General features: G+C 24.6%; 4 protein-coding genes across 6 annotated transcripts; 1 reads left to right on the plus strand and 3 right to left on the minus strand.

Moving 5' to 3' along the window:
• Window positions 1-206: 206 nt before the first annotated feature.
• Window positions 207-3,877, minus strand: LOC122502090 (cyclin-T1-2-like). The gene is made up of 6 exons (XM_043611980.1): window positions 3,642-3,877; window positions 3,126-3,333; window positions 2,938-3,061; window positions 1,701-1,746; window positions 1,519-1,609; window positions 207-1,438 (listed from the first exon to the last, which is right to left on the minus strand). Exons 1-6 carry the CDS (start codon window positions 3,776-3,778, stop codon window positions 473-475), a joined length of 1,572 nt encoding a protein of 523 aa, XP_043467915.1. The 5' UTR covers window positions 3,779-3,877; the 3' UTR covers window positions 207-472.
• Window positions 3,878-5,538: 1,661 nt separating this feature from the next.
• LOC122502091 (MOB kinase activator-like 1) lies at window positions 5,539-12,719 on the minus strand. Of its 2 annotated transcripts, none has more exons than XM_043611982.1 (5): window positions 12,464-12,719; window positions 9,845-10,011; window positions 9,533-9,760; window positions 9,289-9,452; window positions 5,539-7,204 (listed from the first exon to the last, which is right to left on the minus strand). In XM_043611982.1, exons 1-5 carry the CDS (start codon window positions 12,475-12,477, stop codon window positions 7,124-7,126), a joined length of 654 nt encoding a protein of 217 aa, XP_043467917.1. In that variant the 5' UTR covers window positions 12,478-12,719; the 3' UTR covers window positions 5,539-7,123. The 2 variants fall into 2 exon arrangements, with proteins under 2 accessions (XP_043467917.1, XP_043467916.1); XM_043611981.1 differs by lacking the exon at window positions 12,464-12,719 and adding an exon at window positions 11,755-11,941.
• A 627-nt stretch (window positions 12,720-13,346) lies between these two features.
• LOC122502116 (beta-1,3-glucosyltransferase) lies at window positions 13,347-16,816 on the plus strand. Its single transcript, XM_043612019.1, has 10 exons — window positions 13,347-13,589; window positions 13,898-14,050; window positions 14,160-14,269; window positions 14,445-14,624; window positions 14,746-14,876; window positions 15,098-15,269; window positions 15,356-15,491; window positions 15,663-15,810; window positions 15,934-16,207; window positions 16,279-16,816. Exons 2-10 carry the CDS (start codon window positions 13,978-13,980, stop codon window positions 16,435-16,437), a joined length of 1,383 nt encoding a protein of 460 aa, XP_043467954.1. The 5' UTR covers window positions 13,347-13,589; window positions 13,898-13,977; the 3' UTR covers window positions 16,438-16,816.
• A 66-nt stretch (window positions 16,817-16,882) lies between these two features.
• Window positions 16,883-21,003, minus strand: LOC122502115 (peroxisomal acyl-coenzyme A oxidase 3-like). 2 transcript variants are annotated; one of them, XM_043612018.1, is made up of 12 exons: window positions 20,779-21,003; window positions 20,157-20,354; window positions 19,949-20,068; window positions 19,712-19,867; window positions 19,456-19,603; window positions 18,973-19,263; window positions 18,662-18,825; window positions 18,246-18,465; window positions 17,839-18,072; window positions 17,560-17,714; window positions 17,178-17,471; window positions 16,883-17,043 (listed from the first exon to the last, which is right to left on the minus strand). In XM_043612018.1, exons 2-12 carry the CDS (start codon window positions 20,271-20,273, stop codon window positions 16,954-16,956), a joined length of 1,989 nt encoding a protein of 662 aa, XP_043467953.1. In that variant the 5' UTR covers window positions 20,274-20,354; window positions 20,779-21,003; the 3' UTR covers window positions 16,883-16,953. The 2 variants fall into 2 exon arrangements, with proteins under 2 accessions (XP_043467953.1, XP_043467952.1); XM_043612017.1 differs by having other exon boundaries at window positions 20,157-20,277; window positions 20,779-21,002.
• Window positions 21,004-21,986: the final 983 nt, after the last annotated feature.

Genomic DNA, 21,986 nt, shown 5'->3' on the forward strand with positions numbered 1-21,986 from the left:
TTCTTCGAAGAAATTCTATTATCAAATTTTTTAATAAAATTCTTTGCAACAATTCGATGATTTTTAATACATTAATTTTAAAATTGAAAATTTTTAAAAAGAAAAATTATTAAAAATGTTACGAAACAAAATATCTAGCACAATTTTTTTTTAAATGAATAAATACCTAACAGTAAAAAAAAATTCAATAAAAATAAAAGAAAATATTAAATTTGGTACTAGAAGTTACATTTCAATAAAAACATTTAAATTACAAAATTGCTTAATTATACATAATTTTTTTTCACCCTTTACAAATCCGCTTTAATGAAAACAAATGTCTTTTTATAATAATAATATATCGACAAAGAATAGAAAAATGATTGTTTGTCGTTTTAAAGAACTCTGATTTTTAATACGTATATATAATTTTAAAAATATCACAGTCTATTATTTGGAAGAAGTACATATTAACTTTTTCTTTCCAGAATCTTTACGGTTGAAAAAAATTAAATTTATATTGTGGTGTGGTACTTTGGAATGTATCAACATTAGATAAACAACGACGTTTATTCATAATGGAATCATTTAAATCGTAAGATTGTCGTTTTATTGACATTTTCTGACATCTCTCATTTTTTTTAAAATCATGATTAATTTGGGGAAGAAACGGTTGCCAAATTTCACGAATTTCAGAATTATAATTAATTCCCTTAGATTGATGATCGGAAAAATAATTTGCCCCTTCATGATTGCTATTAATCAAGTGATCAATATTTGATGTTTCTAAATTTTTTAAGAAATTACGTCTCGGTTGATAATTCTCCTTGGGACAAATTTCGTCCATTTTATCTTTTTTCATGACCGGTGTTAATTGATGATTATAATTGAAAGGAATCGATGTAATTTTCGGTGTTGAATGATTATTCTGAGATGAAGAGAAATGGAGATTTTCATCAAAACTGGAAAGAAGTAAATTATTCCGACTCTCGAGATAATTTATTGTACTAAAGATTGGTGATTGAAGATGAATTTCTTTTTCATTGTGACGCAATAGTGTTTGTAAAATTTCTCGATTTGGTGTTGAAAAATATGTCACGTGATTGTTGAATTTTAATTGGAGATTATTGAGTGTTGATGACATTCCAGTTTCGTTATTTTTTGATAAATTCTTCTGACTGGCGTTAAGTGACGAATGCAAATTTTGATTTTTGGATTCATTCAAAATTGATGATTCATCAAGAAGATCTGATGATAATTGTTTCCTCGTAATTCCAATACTCAAATTGAGATTTAATTTTGGAGCTTGAATCTCTGTCATTTTTTTAGCCACACTCGACCACGGTTCATGATTTTCAAATAATTCAGAATAACTTTCCGTTAAATCGTCCAAAAGTTTATGAGTCATATTCTTCTCGATAAGTGAAAACCATGGTTGATTTTTTTCCACATCTGGAATCTGTAAGAGAATTTTTTTTTAAATTGCGAAAAATTGGAGAAATATTATTTTTACTTGTAAATAAAGTGAAGAAAATTTACCTTTACTTGGAATTTCAAGGCAGCTAAATGAATTGAGAAGCAGGCTACGATTTTTGGTGTGAATTGTAAACACAATGACGTCAGATGTAAACTGAAAAAATACAATTATATTAAAAAAACTTTTCTGAAAATTAGAAAATTTACAAGAGAATTAAAATTTAAAATTTCTTTTTGAAAATTACCTTTTGGAAGCCGTGAAGTAAGCCAATTTTATGACATCTTTACTCACTGAATTAGGAACAAAAAAATTTTTTTATTTATTTAAATAACTAGCAAATGTTACGCGCGGAACGTGATATTCAATTTATTATTATGCAAATTACAAAATTTTTTATTTTCAAATTTTAATTTATATTTATTTATATATATTTTCTTTAATTCTAATTGAATTCTTCGCAAGAATTCAATTATTTTCATAAATAACAACATTCTTCGGAAGAATTCAATTGTTTTTATAAATAGTAAAATTCTTCGCAGGAATGGAATTATTTTCAATACAATTTTAATAAAATTTCACGAAAGAATTCAATTATTTTCTAAAATTTGAATAAAACCATTGAAACAATTCAATTATTTTTTTAAATAGTAAAGTCTTTGCAAACATTCAATTATTTTCAATTATTTTAATTTTTTCCTTCTCGTTTCCTTCTGGTTATTTAAAATCTTCTTTTCTGTAAAATTCCTTAAAAAATCCCTTTATTTTCAAAGTAATTAATAAATTTCTTGAAAAATATTTAAATATCTTATTTAAAACTTCAGAAATTTCAATTATAATTCCAAAATTCATTTAAAAAATAATTTAAGAAAATTCTAAAATTAGAGTTAATCTCAGAAATTCAATTATTTCTAAAATTGTCTGTAAAATTTATTTTAAATATATTTAAAATTCAATTTATTAGGTATGTCAATTTTTTAAATGAAATTCTTGAAAAATTAAATTTCTTTTTATAGAATTTTAAAAAATAATTTCTCAGAATTTTGAATAAAATTTCTTTAAAGAATTTAACTATATTCCAAAATTTTTATTAAATACAATTAATTTTAATACAATTTTAATAAAATTTCACGGAAGGATTTAATTCAATTTTTTCCAATTTTTAGTAAAATTTTTTGAAAAAATTCAATTATTTTTCAATTTCAATTATTCTTTAAAGGAATTCAATTATTTTTCAAAATATTAAATAAAATTCAATTATTTTCAACAGTTTTGATAAAATTTTGAAGAAAATTAATTATTTTAAACGTTTTAATAAAAGTTTTCGATTGAATCCAATTATTTTAAAAATTTTAAATAAAATTCTTTCAAAACATTCCGAAATATGTACAACAATTATTAATATAGATTATAATGAAATATAATTTATTTTTTTCCAAAAATATAAATATTTAATTTGTAATTTTTATATATTAAATAAATACCTCGAAAAAGAGAAGCGTTTTTAACAATATGAAGATGAGGATGTTCAATTATAACTTCAAATCCCAAAGTCATCAGAATTAAGAATTCATTGAATTTCAAACACTCGAGTTCCTCTTTGAATTCCTGAAAGAATACGAAACATTAAAATTCTATAAATTCGGAATTAAAATTCTAAAGTTACACTTACTTCTGAATTAACACCATGTTTTTTATACGGAGATACAAATTTTAAGTAATATTGAATCATTTGTTCCAATTTTACTGACGAATTTTCACTTTTACACGCTAAAAATAAAGCGGCAAGCGAAATTTTGTGTTTATCACACTTCTTCATTGAATGATACATAAAAAATCTTTTCACAAATACAATAGCAGTGTTAATACACAATTGTGGACTATTTTCATCAAAATCAAGGAAAATTATAATTTTCTTTAAAATAAAGAAGAAATTTAATTAAATAAAAAAATTACATTGAATAAAGAAATAAAATAAAGAAATTCAATTAAATTACAATTATATTTTTAATATCGAAATTAATATTAAAAATCATTTAATTAAATTTCTGTAAATCTTTCATTTCGTATATTTCTCATTCATAATTTGTACACATATACACAAACGGAACATTTGTTTACGAAATCAAATAATAGATACAATCAATCACAATCTTAAAGTATTGATTATAATTTTTGAAAAGGATACGTTTTCAATTTTTCTCCCAAAGCTTGTAAAAATGTTGCAATTCTTACTCGATATTTTATTTCATCATCAATAAAAATACCATCTTTTGTGCTTGGAGTATTTTCAAGTTGTTCTGTTGTAAAATAAAATTTTTCCATTGTTGAAAAATAAAAGTACACACACGCACTTTAAATTATACTTCTTCCAAATTCAACTTCGACGAAACAAACATAAATTTTGAATAGTAATAATTGTCTAGTACAAAATTCTATAAACTTGCGCAGTGACGATTTCAAATTTTCCATTTTTGTAAATAAAATTGGTGGGAACGATGACAATAAATCACGATTGCTTTTTGTTTTCAAAAAATAAAGCTCGTAGAATATGAAACAAATTTAAAAATTAAAATTAAAAATCGTAAACGAACAAAATGTGAACAAAATGTGAACGAAATGTCTTTAAAACGTCTTTCAAAAATTTATCCATTACAATAATTTCCCTTTAAATAAATATTTTATGAGAAAAAACATGTTTTGCAAAATTTGTCAAAAATTCGACGAAGCAGATGAAAAGTGTCATGAATTTATTGAAGAAAAATTTGACAAATGTGAAAATTTTTGCGAATGTTATTACGATGATCAAGAATATTCATTCAGAATAAAAAAATCACGAATGAAACAATTTTTTCAATTCTTCCAATGGATTTGTCTTCATCAAAAATCTACAAATTTGCCAAATTATTCGAAAGATAGCGAAATTGGCATTAATTCAAAAGCAATTTTTAATATTGAAGAAAATTATTGCAAACATTGTGATTTACAACCAATTTGTTCAGAATGTTATCAACAATTTTATCATTCACCATATTCTTTAAAACCAAGACGTCTTTTTCGTCTATATCCCTTGCCAATTCGATTTCATTTCAAATCTAAACGATTTGCCAACAAAACGTGTAGACCAATTTTTCGCTAAAACATTTTTTTCTTAAATAGACAATAATTAGTATAGAGTTAAATTTCTAATTCTATTGCTATTTAAAATGGATAAATAAATTTACATCAAATTTACTACATCGATCTTTCATTTATTGGAAAAAATACTATTTACATTGCACAAATTTATCACCGACGATTAAAGGATTAAATTTGTCGAAATCGCTTAATTCGGTGCTTTTTTCCACACTCCATAAAAAATATAAATAAAAAAAAAAATTACAGCAGTTTTTCAACAAAAGCTAGTGAACAACATTTGAAAATTTATGAAAGCAATGAATTGAAATTTTTTCTTGTTTGGATTTTTTTAAATATTAATCAATTTTAAGCCAGCGCTAAATTATTTATATACCTGTAGCGAACTTGTTCAAATTATTTAAATTAAAAAAGTGTGCGTTATTTAAATAATGAAAATAATTTGCCTACAAGAACGATCGTTTTTTTCTTTTTTTTTTTTGCTAAAGAATTAGTACAATTAAATCAATTCTTTAAGTACAAAAATGTAACAATTATTCGTATACTTTTCTAACGATTTCTTTTTTTAGTTTCATAATCCTACATTCATAAAAATCACAAACTTTTCGTTACGATTTACTATCGTTCGGCGAGAACATTCTTAAATTATAGACGTATTAATAAAGACTAAAGATCTATTCTGTTCGTACAGGTAATTATTTTCTTTTTTTTTAGAAAAAAATCAATTTCATGCGCTTTCAAATTTGAAATTCACTTTTTCACAGCTTTCAAATTTGATTACTTTCACGATATTAAAAACGCAATAAAATAAAATTATCCTTAAAAATTTGAAATAAAAAAAATCTCATTTTTTAATTCTGAATTTCTTGTCTCGTGTGTGAATTTGTAAATTTGACGTGCGACACAAAAATAGAAAAAATATAAAAAAAATATTTGTAAATATTTTACCACAAAAATAAAAGAGTAAATAAAAAAAAATCCTAATTATTGTTTTCAAAAACGAAAACAGTAAATTTTTAAAAATTCAAACGTCAAGTTCGGATGTAAAAAAAAAATTGTGTCGCATTATAAACGTCGCCTTAATAATGTTAAAATTACATTTTTTTCACAGCTACATTATTAACACACAAATGGACCCATTATACATTGTTCACTGATTTAAAATCGTGATTGAAACAAAAGAGTGAAAAACAGAAAAAAAATTTTAAATAATTAAAAAAAATTGTTTAAAAACAAAAATAAAGCTTAAATATATTTTCTTGTAAATTAGCTCACTCTCTTCGATATCTATTTTATCAGTACATACTGTATATAAAATATCAATATTTTTCCCTTGGCCATTTAGCCAATTCGGATGAATTCGGAAAATATATACGTGTAATTCGTTTTCAACGACTCTTATTTTCCACGATGGAAAAAAAAGTAAGCAAAACTTATTTATGCGATGACAATAATTGTAAATTTTTTTTACTTCTTTGCTTAATAATTATAAGCATTTAAGGTATATGGAGGGCAGGTGAAAGTGCCCTTAATATACAATTGAATGCTGTTCGAAGACCAACTATTTGAAGAAAAATTTTTTTCGAATACGTCGACATCAAATTTTATCAACGCGCTTTAAACGTCTAGGAGGGAAAAAAAGTGTATAATCGTTATCCTAGGGGCTTTCGATACGTCGACGCTACATAATAACAATACAATTATTAAATATCGTTAATAGATTTCTAACCTAATACCCTTTACATACCAAGCGCGGTGCGATAGTAAATTTCTAAAAATGAACTTCTTTTTCTTCATTTTTCAGTTCATAAAACTATCGATATCTCACGATTTTTTTCCCTCGGATCACATGCGAACATTCCTCAAAATAATAAGAAAAGAATTTTCTTTACTACTAGGATTCAGAAGCTCTATTCAATAAAATATTGAATAAGTGTTTCTTTTGAAGAATAATCGTGTGTGCGTCTCGATATCTTATTTCAATTTGTAGCTACGACGTGCCGATAATGCAACAAATTCTATATAACAAAGAAATTACTATTCATCAAAAATCGAATGCTTATAAAAAAAGCCGACTCTATTTAGCTGTATTATTAAAATATAGAGTGTAAATCGTTACATTATATAATCAAGTACAAACGGCAGAGGTTCATAGCATTTTTCATAACTTTAAGGCTCGAGGTTATTGAAAATATAAAATTTTATAGTTCTTATTTTTCCAGCGACTGAAAATTTTATAAATTCAGATAATAATCTCAGTAACTACGCTGCTAGGATTTAAAAAAAACTTTTAAAACCATTACCAATTCGATAAAATGTTTTATAAAACACAAAAAAAATCTGGATAAAAAAATGCTTTGTTCTTTGTGAAACAAAAAAAAAATATGTAAATTTGCTTTTTTTTTGTTTGTTGAAAATTGAAATTGATTAATTAAATAATATATGCGTAATTATTACGGTGATCATTAACGGAAACAGCACAGTTGAGATTCTTTGGAGAAGTTTCACAGTATTTCGGCGGAGCAAAGGTTGCGTTCATCGACCTTCCTTTGCAGTAAGTTTTTCTATCAATTCTTGGAGAGGTGCCAATTCTCTTCGTTCAATCAAATTGAATTCCTGATTTTTAAATTTTCCAATTGGAAATTAATTCAATAGAGTAAAATTGCAAATTTTCTATTATTGTACATTTTTTCTATTTGAAATTACAAAAAAGGTAAAAAATATTTCAGTAGCAGGCTTCGTACTCAATAAATAATTTTAAAAAAAGTAGCAAAAAGTAGCATAAAGACAGAAAAAAGGTAGTAAAAAAGTATCTATCGAAAAATTAAACTTGTCGACTCAACTTTTTTATAATTAGTTACATTCGAAAATAGAATAATTTTTGAAAATAAATATTTAAATACATATTTATTTTGTCTACAGGAATTAAAATATTTCAAATGACTTCAATGTAACACATTTTCGAAATTTAACTATTTCTAAAAATTAAAAAAGCATCTTTCAAAATTCAATCATTCTTTTGTTGAATATAAATAAAATTATTCAAAACTTTAATCATAATCATAATCATAATCATAATTGAATATTTCTTAAATTTGAATTCTTATAAAGAACTTTATAAACATTTTATAAAATAATTGAATTTTTACGAAGAATTGCATGAAAATTTTTGATAATAATTAAATTCATTCAAGAAATGTAATTGAAAATGAATTGAAAATAATTATTACACTCTAAGAAACAAATTATATCAAATTTTTGTAAATAATTGAATTTTTCCAAACATTTTATTCAAATTTTAGAAAATAATTGTATTTTTTCGAAAAATATTATTTAAAATTGAATTCTTTCATGAAAAGTTATTAAAATTGTATTAAAAATAATTGAATTTTAGCAAAGAATTTATTAAAATTTGAGAAAATAATTGAATGTCTGCAAAGATTCTAATATTTAAAAAAATAATTGAATTGTTTCGAAGGATTTATTAAAATTTTAGAAAATAATTGAATTTTTTCGAGAAATGTTATTTAAAATTTTTTTCAATTGAATTTTTTCTTGATATTTTATTAAAATTATATTAAAAACAATTGAATTTTTGCAAAGATTTTATTAAAATTTGAGACAATAATTGAGTTCTTTTGAAACATTTTATAATAAATTTAGAAAAAAATTGAATTCTTTCGTGAAATTTTATTGAAAATAATTGAATTTTTGTAAAGAATTTTACTACATATTTATAAATGTAATTGAATTGTTTCGAAAGATTTATTGAAAATTTAGAAAATAATTGAATTCTTTCGAAAAATTTTATTAAAATTATATTGAAAACAATTCAATTATTATAAAGAATTCCATTAAAAAATTTTTTAAATAATTGAATTCTTTCGAAAAATTTTATTAAAATTTTTAAAATATAATTGAATTTTTTCAAAGAATTTCATTAAAATTTTTAAGAATAATTAGATACACTTTTCGAGGAATTTGATTAAAATTGTATTCAAAATAATTGAAATCTTGCGATGAGTTTTAATATTTATAAAAATAATTGAATTCTTGCAAAGAATTTTATAAAAATCTATTTAAATAATTGATTTTTTTCGAAAAATATTAGAATAATTGTATTTTAAATAATTGAAGTCCTGTGAAAATTTTTTTATTTATGAAAATAATTGAATGTTTATGAAGAAAAAAAAGTTTTTGAAAATAATTGAATTTTCAGGAGAAGAATTTTATCATTTATTAAGTTAATTGAAAATTCGACGAGAAATTTTTCTAATCTTTGACCATAATTAAATTTATGCGAAGAATTTTATTATACTTTTGAAAATAATTAAATTCTTGCGACGAATTTTATTATTTGTGAAGATAATTGAATTCTTGCAACGATTATTATTAAAATTTTAAAAAATAATTGTATTCATGAGAAGAATTTTATAAAAATTTCTTAAAATAATTGATTTTTTCGAAAAACATTAGAAAAATTCTGTCTTAAATAACTTTATTAAATTTTTTAAAAATAATTTTGTTTTTTCAACTGTTAACAAATTTAAAGCTTAGTTTAAATTCTCAAACATGGAAAAAAGTAGCTTTTAGTGTAACAAATAAAAAAACAGTGTCCAAATAGTAGCAAAACGAAAAAAAATTAAATAGTAAATGAGTGCGAGGCCTGCAGTAGAAAAATATGGAAATAAAAAACTCACCTGAACGAAAAATATGAAATGTTTGAAAGACGTATTTAAATGCGCTTCTTCGCCGAGTTGAACAACTTCACTAAAATGTTGATGATAAATGTGCGCATAAACTCGGAACAATCTCTTCAATATTGTTTTAGCGATTGAGAGGAAATTTTTCGGAAAAGGTACGCCTGGAAAAATTTGTATTCGTTAATTATTTTTCATCTATTTATAATTTAGCACGAAAAATATTGTTTTTAAGAAAAATTACCAATTTTCGAAGGGAAAAGTGTCTCGTCATCTAATTGATCTTGCACCCATGTCATTAAATAATCAATATATTTGGGTGCTGAACATTTTATTGGTTTCTTCACTGTGTGACCATCGGCCCAATGGTATTCATATTTTGGTCCCGCCGACATAATCGAGCAACTTTCTTCTGTGCAAAATTCTGTGATTGTGCCATACAACATATTGATTTGATTGAAAAAATCGACAGCTGCAAAAATGAAAAAAGAATTGTTATTTTCTTAAATATTCTTTTGAAAGAAATTTTCAATTCTTAATAAATTTCTGTTCTTACTATTAACGGCGACCCATTCATTTAAATCTTCTCCTTCAGGAAGCATAACTGCAAGTCGCAAATTTCCCGATCCAAGCGTTGCGGCCGCATGTTTCATTAAATCATACTGATGTGTTCCCTCGGGAATATTTTTCTTCGGCTTAAAGGTCTTTGAAGAACGGCTTCCACTAGAAAAATAATAATTTTTATTCCTCGTTAGTTAATCTTTCATTGGAAAAAATTTGCAATATTTCTAATAATTTTCATTGCTAATAAATTCAAAAAAATTTGAATATTTAAAAACGTTATATTTATAGAGTGATATATTTGGAATATTTTTTTAACAGGCAAACTTTCTCTTCATTGTTCTAAATAAAAATGTACCCCAGTAATGAAATACAAAAGCCAACAGGAAATACAGTTAAATTATATGAGCATAAAAGAAAATAATGACAATTCATAACTTTGAATTGAATTAACGATGAAAAATTAAAATATAAAACTTGAAAAAACTACCAGAAGAAAAATAGTGACACAAGAAATAATTTATTATTATTCAGGGTTGCCACAAATATTTAAATATTTTCGAGGAATTCGATTAAAATTGTATCAAAAATAATTAAAATTTCCCCACGAATGTTATTAAAATTTTTCTAAAATAATTGAATTTCTGCGAAGAATTTTATTACTTTTAAAAATAATTGAATTCCTGCGTGGAAATTTTATTACTTATGAAAATAATTGAATTATTACCAAGAAATTTATTTAAAATTTTGTAAATAATTGAAATTCCTGTGGAATTTTGCCACGAATTTTATTAAAATTTTTAGAAAAATAATTGAATTTCGAAGAAGAATTTGATTATTTATAAAGATAATTGAAATTTTGGCGAGAATTTGTTTTTAAATTTTTGAACATAATTGAATTTCTGCGAAGAATTTTTAAAACAAAGAATACAAAATTTGAGTTTAAAATTTTGTGCCTAACTTTACAATAAAAAATACATAAATTCAGAGAAAATAAACAAAAATAGTAAACTACAGTATCAATATTTTTCTACGAACAACCCGCATTGTAGAAAAATAATATTAAAACGATAAGTAGGTGAGTAATGAGCGTAGGAGAGAGCTGAGTGTAATATATATATAGTTAATTTAAGACCTCTGAAAATCACGTCGACCTCGAATTAAATAAAATTATAATAATGATGTGCTCTACATACAGAAAATAAAAAAAAACTAAATTGTCTCTTGCAAAAAAAATACCATCGATAATAAAAAAAAATAATTTAAACAAGTCAATTTTTTTAACAAAAATAATAATTTAAAAAAATAATTTCCATAAAAAGAGAAATAATTATTTTTACAATACATTTTTTTCTGAAGAAACAATCATTTTGATAAAATTTCAACAAGTATTATTATATTTTAAGATGAAACACTTGTCAGATATGAGAAACAAAACGTGATGAAATTTCAAAATATACTTTACTTTGAATGCAATGTAAAATTCTTTTGAAAAAACTCAAAATTCTTTTGAAACAAAAAAGATGGTGTGAAATAATTATTAATTTAAATTAAAAATTGAATTTTTAGTCCAAGAAATAATAATAGGCTTTCTATCTGATAATGCGGCAAATTTCGTCAGATATTTGTAAATTTTGTAAAAATGATGTTAATAGTGTTAAATTTTGAAGATTTTATACAAAAGTGTTAAAAAATGATTTTTTGGTTTGGAAGAGAACATCATAAAGAATACCCTTTTGAAAAATAAAAGCAAGTTCTCATTTTACTGTTTTGAAACAAAAAATGAAAACAAAGAGTACTGTATTATCTAAGAGATTAATTCTATTTCAATAAAAAATAGTGAAATAACATTAATGAAGAAGAGATAGAATAGAAATGAATAAAAAAAGAAAAAAAGCACACAACCTGTGAGGACATAGAAGTCGAACAAGAAGCATTTATATCGATTTTGGAATAGTGCCTTTATAGCACGTCTGCAAACAGCTGATTAGAATAACAAGTTTTCTGTTTGCTCCAAGTCATTCGTATTCACGTATATAATAAATCAGAATAAAATATCACAAAAGGAGATGAAAAAAATTAAAACTGCATGTATATTTGTATACATATATCGTTACTTCTGAATCTATTTATAGAAACAAGAGTGGAGTAGAGCAATTACTTCTCGAAGCAAGATGATTCGTATAATATATATTAAACGTTTGAGTCATTAATATATTACGCGACCAAAAGGCGGAAATAAAAGTAAAAAAAAGAATCAAGACAATATAAAATCGCGTTCACTATTTCAAGGCGACGAAACACAAAATGATTCAGTCCTGTTCAGGTCAAGAAACTTAAATTTTACAGACCACTCGTCTGCGAAAGGAAGGGAGAGGAAATTATTTTACTGTCGTCGTTCTGTCAATCGTACAATGACCGGTCAATTTTTGCCATACATTCATTCTCTTTTTCTTCGCAAATAACTCAACATTCTAACTCCCTTTCATTTGTTTACAACAATAACAATAATAAACAAAAGGAAAATTTTTCTCAAAAAAATGATTCAGACTTTTGTCCTTGTATTTCTTGCGTGAGGTAAAAGAAAGTTGGTTATAATAAATGGAAAACTTACAATAGGAAGCTCATCGTGCGCCCGCGCTTGATCTGTCAACGAGCGTTGATTGAAAAATTAGCTGCATAAAACTTTAACAAACGTTTAAGATTCAACAAATTTCACTGAAATTATTTATTATCCAAAACTATCACAAAACGATGAACGACGACGGGTCAACAATTGGAGATTCCACGATCACGGAATTTTTATCTATACACTTTCCTTTTACCTATATAGAGAAACACCAAGGAACCTTTTGCACTGTAGACAATGCACTTCCACCGGGAATTCAATTCTTTGTCAACATTCACGTCCTTCCGTCACTTTTGAATTTTATCAATATTAAAAATTAATTTCTACAGTTTTATTTAAATTTACTTTCATTCAATATCGAGTGATTGATATTTAGAGATATTTTTTTAAACGAGCACAGTTATTTATTTAATTTGTTTAACAATAGGTTATAAATTAAGAGAAAAACAAGTAAGAATTTGAGAAAAGTTATCAACGCATGTGTACCAATAGAAGAAAATCAAAATATTCAATGATACCAACTAGAAATTAGGCGGGAAAAAATAGAATTTTAAAAATAGCACGTTTAAAAATAGGTTTTAAATTTCGCGCGCAAAGAAAACCTGGAGAAAATTACCTATTGTGAACACAGCTTTATTGCAATTTTCTCGTTTTGAACATTCAGGAATTTAAACTTTATCGAGATTTTTATTATTCGGGGAGTTGAACTTTCAAGGTTTTGAACACTCGGATTTAAACTTTCGGGGTTTGATTGATTTGAACATTCGGAAAGTTGAACTTTCGGTTTTGAGTATTTAAATTAATCGCGCACGTTTTTTGGACCAATAAAAATAGTCTAGTCAGGCATGCGCAGTTTTATTTGTATACATAATGAAGTTAGCAGCATTGCTTTCCACATTAACGTTTGTTTGTTTGCCGATAAATAACAAAGATTTTCAAAGATTTATTATATTAATTTCTTTGTGTAATGTTTACAATTATTGAGGAATGTTTAATGTGTCGTAGAACTTTAATTTAAAGTATTTATTTTAAGTAATTTAAGTTTTTAACAGTGTTTTGTTATTCGAGATTGGATGAGTACTTTTTCGATGTCAACAACCGGTGTTTTGAGGTATGTCTTTATTTTTGGTATTTTTTACAAGTTTTATGCTCTAATTTACTTTTACGTTTGTAAACGACTCTCTAAATATTGACATTAATAGTTGGAGAGTTAATATTAGCGATCTAAATACTTTATTTAATGAATTTTTCCAAGTGCTCGAAGTTATATGAACTTTGATATTTTTGAGGTTAAAAAGTCCGCGGGCTTTTGGTAATTATAGGATAAACCGAATTAAAATAAAATTTCTGTGAAATATATTCTTTGTCGCAATTAATTGTAATTGTGATTCATTATAAATTGAAAAACTTTATTTTTAGAACAACAGTTTTCTATTAGTAGGATTCTATGTAAGTTTAAAAAAAAACTAAAAAGGAGTTTGCAGTTTTTTTATAAGAAAATGAATCTTTTCGTCTTGATAATTTGTCTACAAGTCGGACAAATTATTTCCCAGGATGTCAACAATTCTTTGGGTATGTTTATTATTTGAAAATTTATTCTTTTAAATTGAGGTGTTAAATATTAATTGTTAAATAATAATAATGTAATTAAATGTTTCAATAATAAATAATTAATTTCTAGAACCGTCAGATTTAGTGATAGTAATTATGAGTCAATCAAATCCTTATCATAAAGCACATGCTGAATTATTGCAAAAAAATATTTATACACAAGCTGATTCTATGGAAAAGGTATTTTTTTCTTTCATGATTTCTTTATCTCACTTATTTTAATTATTTTAATATTATTATTTGACTATTTTTGTTAATTTGTTACTATAACTCATTTATAACAATTTTCTAACAATATAAACAAAAGTTCAAAAATGATATTTAACAGGAGAAAATTGTTTAAATATTTTTTCAGGACTATCCAATTGTGATTCTCACACATGAATTACAAATTAAAGGATCATGGACATTTTTACCTTTATTGCCGCATTTGTCATATAATTATCTTAATAAAAAATGGTTTCTATTCTGTTTAGAAAATACTGTATTTAATTTACAAGAACTCATTAAAGTTCTCTCTGAATATAAATCAAAAGTATGTGTTTAGAAATTTATTTTTTAATGCACACAATATTTCATTTAAAAAAAATTGATAATATTGTTTCAATGAATGAAAAAATTGATAAAAATAATAAATTGCGTAAATTTCTTTTCAGAATATGTGGGTTTCTTATGGACTAACTGATCATGATTTAACTATAATTCATCATTTTGCAAAGATCAGAGCACCTTTTAAATATCCTAATGAAGCTTCTGGTTTTGCGATGACTAAAGATTTTTTAAACAGGTATTTAAATATTATCACAAATTTTTATTAATATTTTATTCACTTTCGTGAAATTTATTATTTATTTTAAATTGAAACCTATTAAAAATTTTTAAACAATCTTTGAAAATGAAAAATTAAATTACCATTTTAAAGAAGAGTTTTACTACGATTTCTTATTTCAGTATAAAGAAAAAATGTAAATTTAAATTAAATTAAAAAATGTAAAATTTAAATTTTAGTATTGTCACAAATCAGGAAAGCAGACAAATGGAATTTTCTATAGATCCTTCTCATGAATTGGCTCATTATATCGACGATATAATTAAAGGACCAACTTTAACTCACTCGAGTAAATTTTGCGTTGTTTCTAATAGAAAATGCGCGACTTTTCCACGACAATTTTATCCCTGTGTAACGTATTTTATCATTATTGTAAATTAACATTTTATACCAAAATAATTTTGAAAGCATTCATTGTTTTTGTTTCTTTTATTCAGGATAAACCAATTTCAAGTGAAAAAATTTACGTTGCTGTGAAAACGTGTAAACAATTTCGAAATGATCGAATACCTATTATTTTAAAAACCTGGAGTAAATATGCAAAACATATTGGATTTTACACGGACGAAGAAGGTATTTATTCTTTTTTTTCAATGAACTATAAGTTTAATTTATTCCATAGAATCTAGATTTAAAATCTGTTACTATTACTATTAGTAATAGTTTTTTTAACTATCATTATAGTATTATAAAAAATAATTTTAGTTTTTGTAAATAATTATGTTTCTATATAAATTAAACCAGACAATAGTTTAAAGAATTCTCACGTGGTTCCAAGAACTACTTCTGGACACTGTGCAAAAACTTATCGAATTTTACAACACGCTTACAAAGTAATGAGTGAAAAAAATATTGATTGGCTGCTAATTACTGACGATGATACTATTCTCAGGTAAACTTTTTTTCATTATAAGAATTTTTCTGGTAAGTTTTCTAATTTACTACTAATTTTCTACTTTATGAATAAAGAAATTAATAAAAATAATTGTTAATCTAATAAATTTTTTAATCACAGTTTGGCTCGAATACAAAAATTATTAACTTGCTACAATGCAAAAGATCCTGTAGCACTAGGACAGCGTTATGGTTTTCGTTTGAACGACGATGACGGTTATGATTATTTGACTTCAGGCGCTGGTCTCGTTTTATCGAAACCAGTAATTAAATTAATGATTAATTCGACACATTGTGAATGTCCACATCGAGAAATAGCTGACGATATGTTTCTCTTTGGTCAATGTCTTCAAAATATTGACATCACTTTAACTCACTCCCCTGCTTTTCATCAGGTTTGTATTTAGTATTTTGTTTGTATTTTGTACGGAAGTTATTTCCTGGCATAAATTTATTATTTTTTTAGGCAAGAGCGATTGATTATGCGGCAGGATACATATCTTCCAGTGAACCAGTGTCGTTTCATAGTTTTTGGAATATTAATCCAGAAGAAATGTATAAACAATGGTTTGCCGAAGATGATGAACATTTCTTTCATTCATCAATAACTCATACTGAGTTGTAATTTTTTTAATAGTCAATTTGACAACTTTAAAGAGAAAAGAGACAATGAAGTTTGTGAAAAAAACTTATTTTTAAAAGTGTGCCAATAATAACAGTTAAAATGTTTACAATGTTCTAAATGAAATGAATGAACAATGACTTTTTATAGAAAAATGCGTCCTTTTTTCATAACAAAAACGAAATTATGAATCACTTTAAAGGAAACGGATTTTCATTTTCTTGTAAAAAATGAAGTGAAAACTTAAATTCAAATTGTATATTTTAATGTTTCGAAATAAGAAATAATTTTTGGGAAAAAAGTGTTATGAAGATAAAACAACAGGGGTACTGAAAAAAAATCCAGCAATTTATAGAAGAATAAAAATCTTTATTATTAACAATTTTTAAATTTAATTTACAAAAATTAGAAAATTACAAATATTTTACTTTAACAGTTAATATTAACTTTAACTTTAATATTTTACTTTATATTTAACTTTTATTCTTTTTATAAAGTTTTCTTTCATTTGAAATTCAATTATAAGTTTGATTTTAATTCCATCCACCACGATGGACGTTCGAAGTTTTTCGGATCCTTGAAAAAGGTCTCTTCCAAATGTTTGTAAATCTGTTGAAAAAAGTCGAAATATTTAGAGAAAATAACAGCGGGAAAATTTGTAAATAAATAATTAAACTAAATAATTTGCAAACTGATTCACAATTTTCTTTAAACATTTTTAAACATTTTTTGCAGAAATTTACCTCGCCATCCGACATTCCAAGGGGAGAATTGACAACGAAATCTGGAGGCGCAAGAACGTCAATTAAAGCCACAACTTCACTCAGTAAATCCTTGTTGAGTGAAACAATTCCCTCACGAAGTAAAACGTCGAGTTTGGAATTTGCATTTGCAAATCCACCGGCATAAAAGTCGGACATTCTTTTTTCGAGGCACCATGCAGAGAATAAGGCGCACAATTTTCTCAAAACACAACGTTCCGATTCGGGGAAAACAGGATCATTGATTCGATCCATGAAAATTTTCACCACCGCATGCTGAAAAAATGTAAGAATATATTTTATCAATTGTTAATTTGTTTAATTAATATGTTTTGTCAATTATTTTCTTTGAAAAATCTCTTACCTCGGCATAAACCAAAGACAAAGTGCGAGCAAAGAACATTTGTGAATTGTTGCGAATTTCAAAAGAATTCATTCCTTGTTTTCTTAAAAATTGCATTTGCTCGTAAGTTTTTTTGAGATGGTAACATACCAGCCATTTGTGCATGATGAGAAGATCTAGAAATTATTTTTAGTATTAATTTTTGTATAAATAATTATAAATTATTAAAGTATAAATGATTTTGTTAATTTAAATTGGAAATTTTAATTTTTTTTGTTTTAGATGTTCTATTTGAATTACTGTCGAGTTTTAGTGTTTCCTCGATGCTAGTGGCGTGGAATTTTTGTGAAAGAATGTAAACAGAAGTTTTTATAAATCCCGCTGTTCCAAGTGGAGTGGAAATTCCTTTTCCACGTTTAAAATTGTCCCATTGATTCAAAAGCCAATTACTCGCCTGCTGGATTAAAACTGTGTTTTCTCCCTCGTAAGTAGCCGAAGGATCGTTTGAGTCTCTCATTTCTCCCAGTCGAGATGCTAATTTAAATTTTTTATTTCAAATATAAATATGTTAAAACTTCTTTCACTATTTATTCAAATACTTCAAAAAGTATTTTCTTTTTTTAATGATAATAATAATAATAATAATAATACAAATAATATTAATAATTTGATGTTTCGTTAATTAATAATTGAAAAGTAATAATAACCTTTTAAATAACCGTGTCCTCCACAGGCCTCTCTGCAATCTTGAATCGCTGCTTGAGCACTCCAAGTGGAAAGAGGTTTTGTCGCTGAAATCAATGCGTGCATTTCTGCATTTTCAGCCGGTGACGATTTCTTTGTTTGCACATCGGACATTCTCAAAATATAATAGCCAAAAATTGTCCAGGCATAAAGAGTGGCAATATGAGGAAATAGACGACCTTGCTGTAAGTAATTCGTTAAAACCAACTTATTTTTATTATTGAAATATTTATTTACTAAATACACATTACTCCTGACTTTCTTTTTTAAATTATCAATTTTTCAAAAAAAAAAACCATATCTTAATATTAATTAAAACTATTTCCAATTAAATTAAAGTATAACTGAAATATTTGAAATAAACTATTTTTATTAATACCTGAACTTGATACTCAATTACAGGCACTTCTTCTTTTTCGTTCGGACCAAATTGTCTCCTGACAGCACAATATCGAGTGGCAATTGTTAAAGCAAGTCTTGAGAACATTGTCGCGTGAAGAGTAATTCCCACTCGTCCAGTTGAAAGAGGTGACAAAAATTTCGCTAAAAATGATAAAAGAAAGTTTGTAAAAAATTTAAAATCAAATCTTATTAATTTGAAACAAAAATTTTCAAATATCAAAATTTAGTTAAAATAGCAGTAAAATAATAATATTAAAGAAGTAAGAAATAATTCATAAAAAATTTTACCAAATCTTTTATCCTGTTTTTTTACACTTGTACTATAGATTCCATCTTTTGATACGTCGGCAATTTTATTGAGAAGATATTCACGAGGAAGGGAATAATTTTTAAACAACATGAAACCATTGTCCAAACCATTGAGACCAATTTTTTCGCCCATATCGCCGATAATTAATCCCGCCAGCGGTAAACGTGTTTCTGCATCTCGAATCGGAACAATAAATGGATGAAGACCGTGTTTTATTCCATCAGGAGTAATTAATTGAGCGTAGAGAAGTGCATGCGTCGCTGTTTTTCCTGGAAAAAATCAAAATTCAAACGGTATGGAAAAAATATTTCAAAATTAATTTTCTACTTAAAATATTAATTTAATATAGATTAAATTTTAGAAAAAATAATTTCAATTTCAATTTAATAAAAACTATAACAACAATTTTTTAGTTTTTTGTGAAATAAATTACAAAATCTTTAAAGGGAAAAAATCACTACCCAAAAGTCCGGACCAACATTTTGCATCCTCAAAATTTGGAGTGTGTAAAATAAAACTTTCCGTCGCCACATTATAAGTTGCTGAAGTTTTTAATCCCTTAAGATTCGAACCGTGCGCTATTTCCGTGAAACATAAACAACCTAGAAACTTAATTTTATGGAAAAAAATACAGGAGAATTATTATTTTATTTCTTTTTAAAATTAAATTTTTTTGGAAGAATTAATTCTTTTTAAATGAGAAAAATGTTTTCTTACGGTGCCATCTATGAATTTTGAAATTAATTTCCGATGACGTTCTGTTCCTAGGTCTCGAATTGCTTCTGGCACAACTTCCTGTGATAATCTTCTAATTGGTCCTATGGAAGCGTCATAAAATCTGAGCCATTGGGCCCAAGTTCCAAATTTATCGTCCTGAAGAAAAAAAGAGAAAAATTCGTAATTTATTTTCTCTGAAGAGTTTAACTATGTGGAAAAAAGGACAAGAACTCATACCTTGATTTTCGAGAGGGCCATCACTTGACGATATGCTCTTTTTCTGGTATCGTCGAGATTTAATGATTCTTTTGGATACTGAAATTCTTGACGATTTTTTATAAAGTTCCATAAATTTTCCTGAAAATGGTGAATTATTTTGTTGGCTTGAAGAGAACAGTGGATGTTGAAAATTAAGTGACTTTAAAAAATTGTAAAAGGACTTTACTTGCGATTGAACGAAATCTTCGCCTTCTAAATGCAATTTTAAGGATTTCCAATTGAAACTCGCTCGTTTTCGATATTCATCCAGTGGTCCATTCGGTAAGTTATGAATCAATTCCATTTTCCTTTAAATTTAAATTTTTAAAAGCTATTGTTCCGATATGACAACAAAATTTCTCACTAAAGTTTTTTGTTGTTAAGGCTAAATTACAAATAATTAAATTAGAAACGAATCATTTTTAATTAGAAAAAAAATTATTAAAGCAGAAAGCATTAAAAATAGATTATAAAAGATATTAAAAAAAGATATCAAAGAGTCAAAGATTAATAAAGTAAATAATAAAAGTAAATAATATAAATAAATAATAAAAATAAGTAAAAAAATTAAATATAATAAGTTAATAAAAATAAATAACTGGAAAATTTTTATAAACTTTGTTATAATTTTTGAAATTTGTTATATTTTTTGTTATATTTTGAAAAAGGAGAATACTATAAAAACCATTATTATTGTTTTAAAAACAAACTACTTTAGTTCGAGAGGTTAATCATTCTAAAAATAGAACAAATTTTATTCGCGAACTTTACTTTTTAAATAATTCAGACCATTAAAACTTTATTTTTACCTGTTTTGATAAAATTCTATTGTTTTGTTTCAAAAGAAGTAACAGATTTATTTTAAAATATTAAAAAACACATATATTTATTATTTATTTTTTAAATCAGTACTTATATTTGGAATGTTTAAAAGCTTCAATTTTTGAATTTTAAATCACATAACAAAAAAGTAGACTATATTCTAGAATGACAAGTGTAAATTTTCCGAGATATTTTTAACATTTAAAAAAATGATACATTTATAAATGCGAGATAATTTTGAGCTTTGCAAAAGATAAGCTGTTCAATGTCTGATGCATGGAGAAAGTGGGCGAAGAGTGGGAGGGATATAAATTTAGTAAACAAGTTCTCCAACCTCAGCAGCATGTAATTTTATTATGATTGCGCTTTTATATAGAATAATATTTAGCTAATTAATCTGCATTTAGTTTTTGTATATTTCAATAATTATTATACTTTATTTATTTAATTAGCAAATTTTTTTGAAACTATTTAATTATTTTTTTAAATAGTAACATATTTGCAAAAATTAAATTATTTTTAATGACAATTTTAATATCATTTCATGAATAAAATGAATTTAAAAAAATATTTTAATAATATTTTACGAAAAAATTCGATTCTTTTCTGAAATTTTAATATATTCTTCAAAACAATTCAATTTGTTATAATTACAAAAAGTAAAATTCTTTGCTAAAATTCAATTATATTCAAAATTATATTCAATTTTTTTCTTAATTCGTTATAAAATCTTTTCAAAAATTCAATTATTTATTTATTATTTATTTTAAATTAATAAAATATTATTTGGAAAAATTCAATTATTTCGTAAAATTTTAATAAGTCCTTCGAAAAAATTCAATTATATTTATAAATAGTAAAATTCTTAGCAAAAATTCCATTATTTTTAATACAATTTTATAAAATTTCATGAAAGAATTCAGTTTTTTTTAATTTTTAAAATATTTTTTGGAAAAATTCAATTATTTCATAAAATTTTAATAAATCCTTCGAAAAAATTCAATTTATATTTATAAAAAGTAAAGTTCTTTGCAAAAATTCAATTATTTTAAAAAAAATTCAATTTTTTTCTTAATTCGTGATAAAATCTTTGCAAAAATTCAATTATTTTCTAAAATTTTAATAAATTCTTCGAAGAAATTCAATTATATTAATAAATAGTAAATATCTTAACAAAAATTCAATTATTTTTAAT

The sequence above is a fragment of the Leptopilina heterotoma genome, unplaced genomic scaffold (assembly GCF_015476425.1).
Source record: "Leptopilina heterotoma isolate Lh14 unplaced genomic scaffold, ASM1547642v1 Lhet_220, whole genome shotgun sequence".
Taxonomy (NCBI): Eukaryota; Metazoa; Arthropoda; class Insecta; order Hymenoptera; family Figitidae; genus Leptopilina; species Leptopilina heterotoma.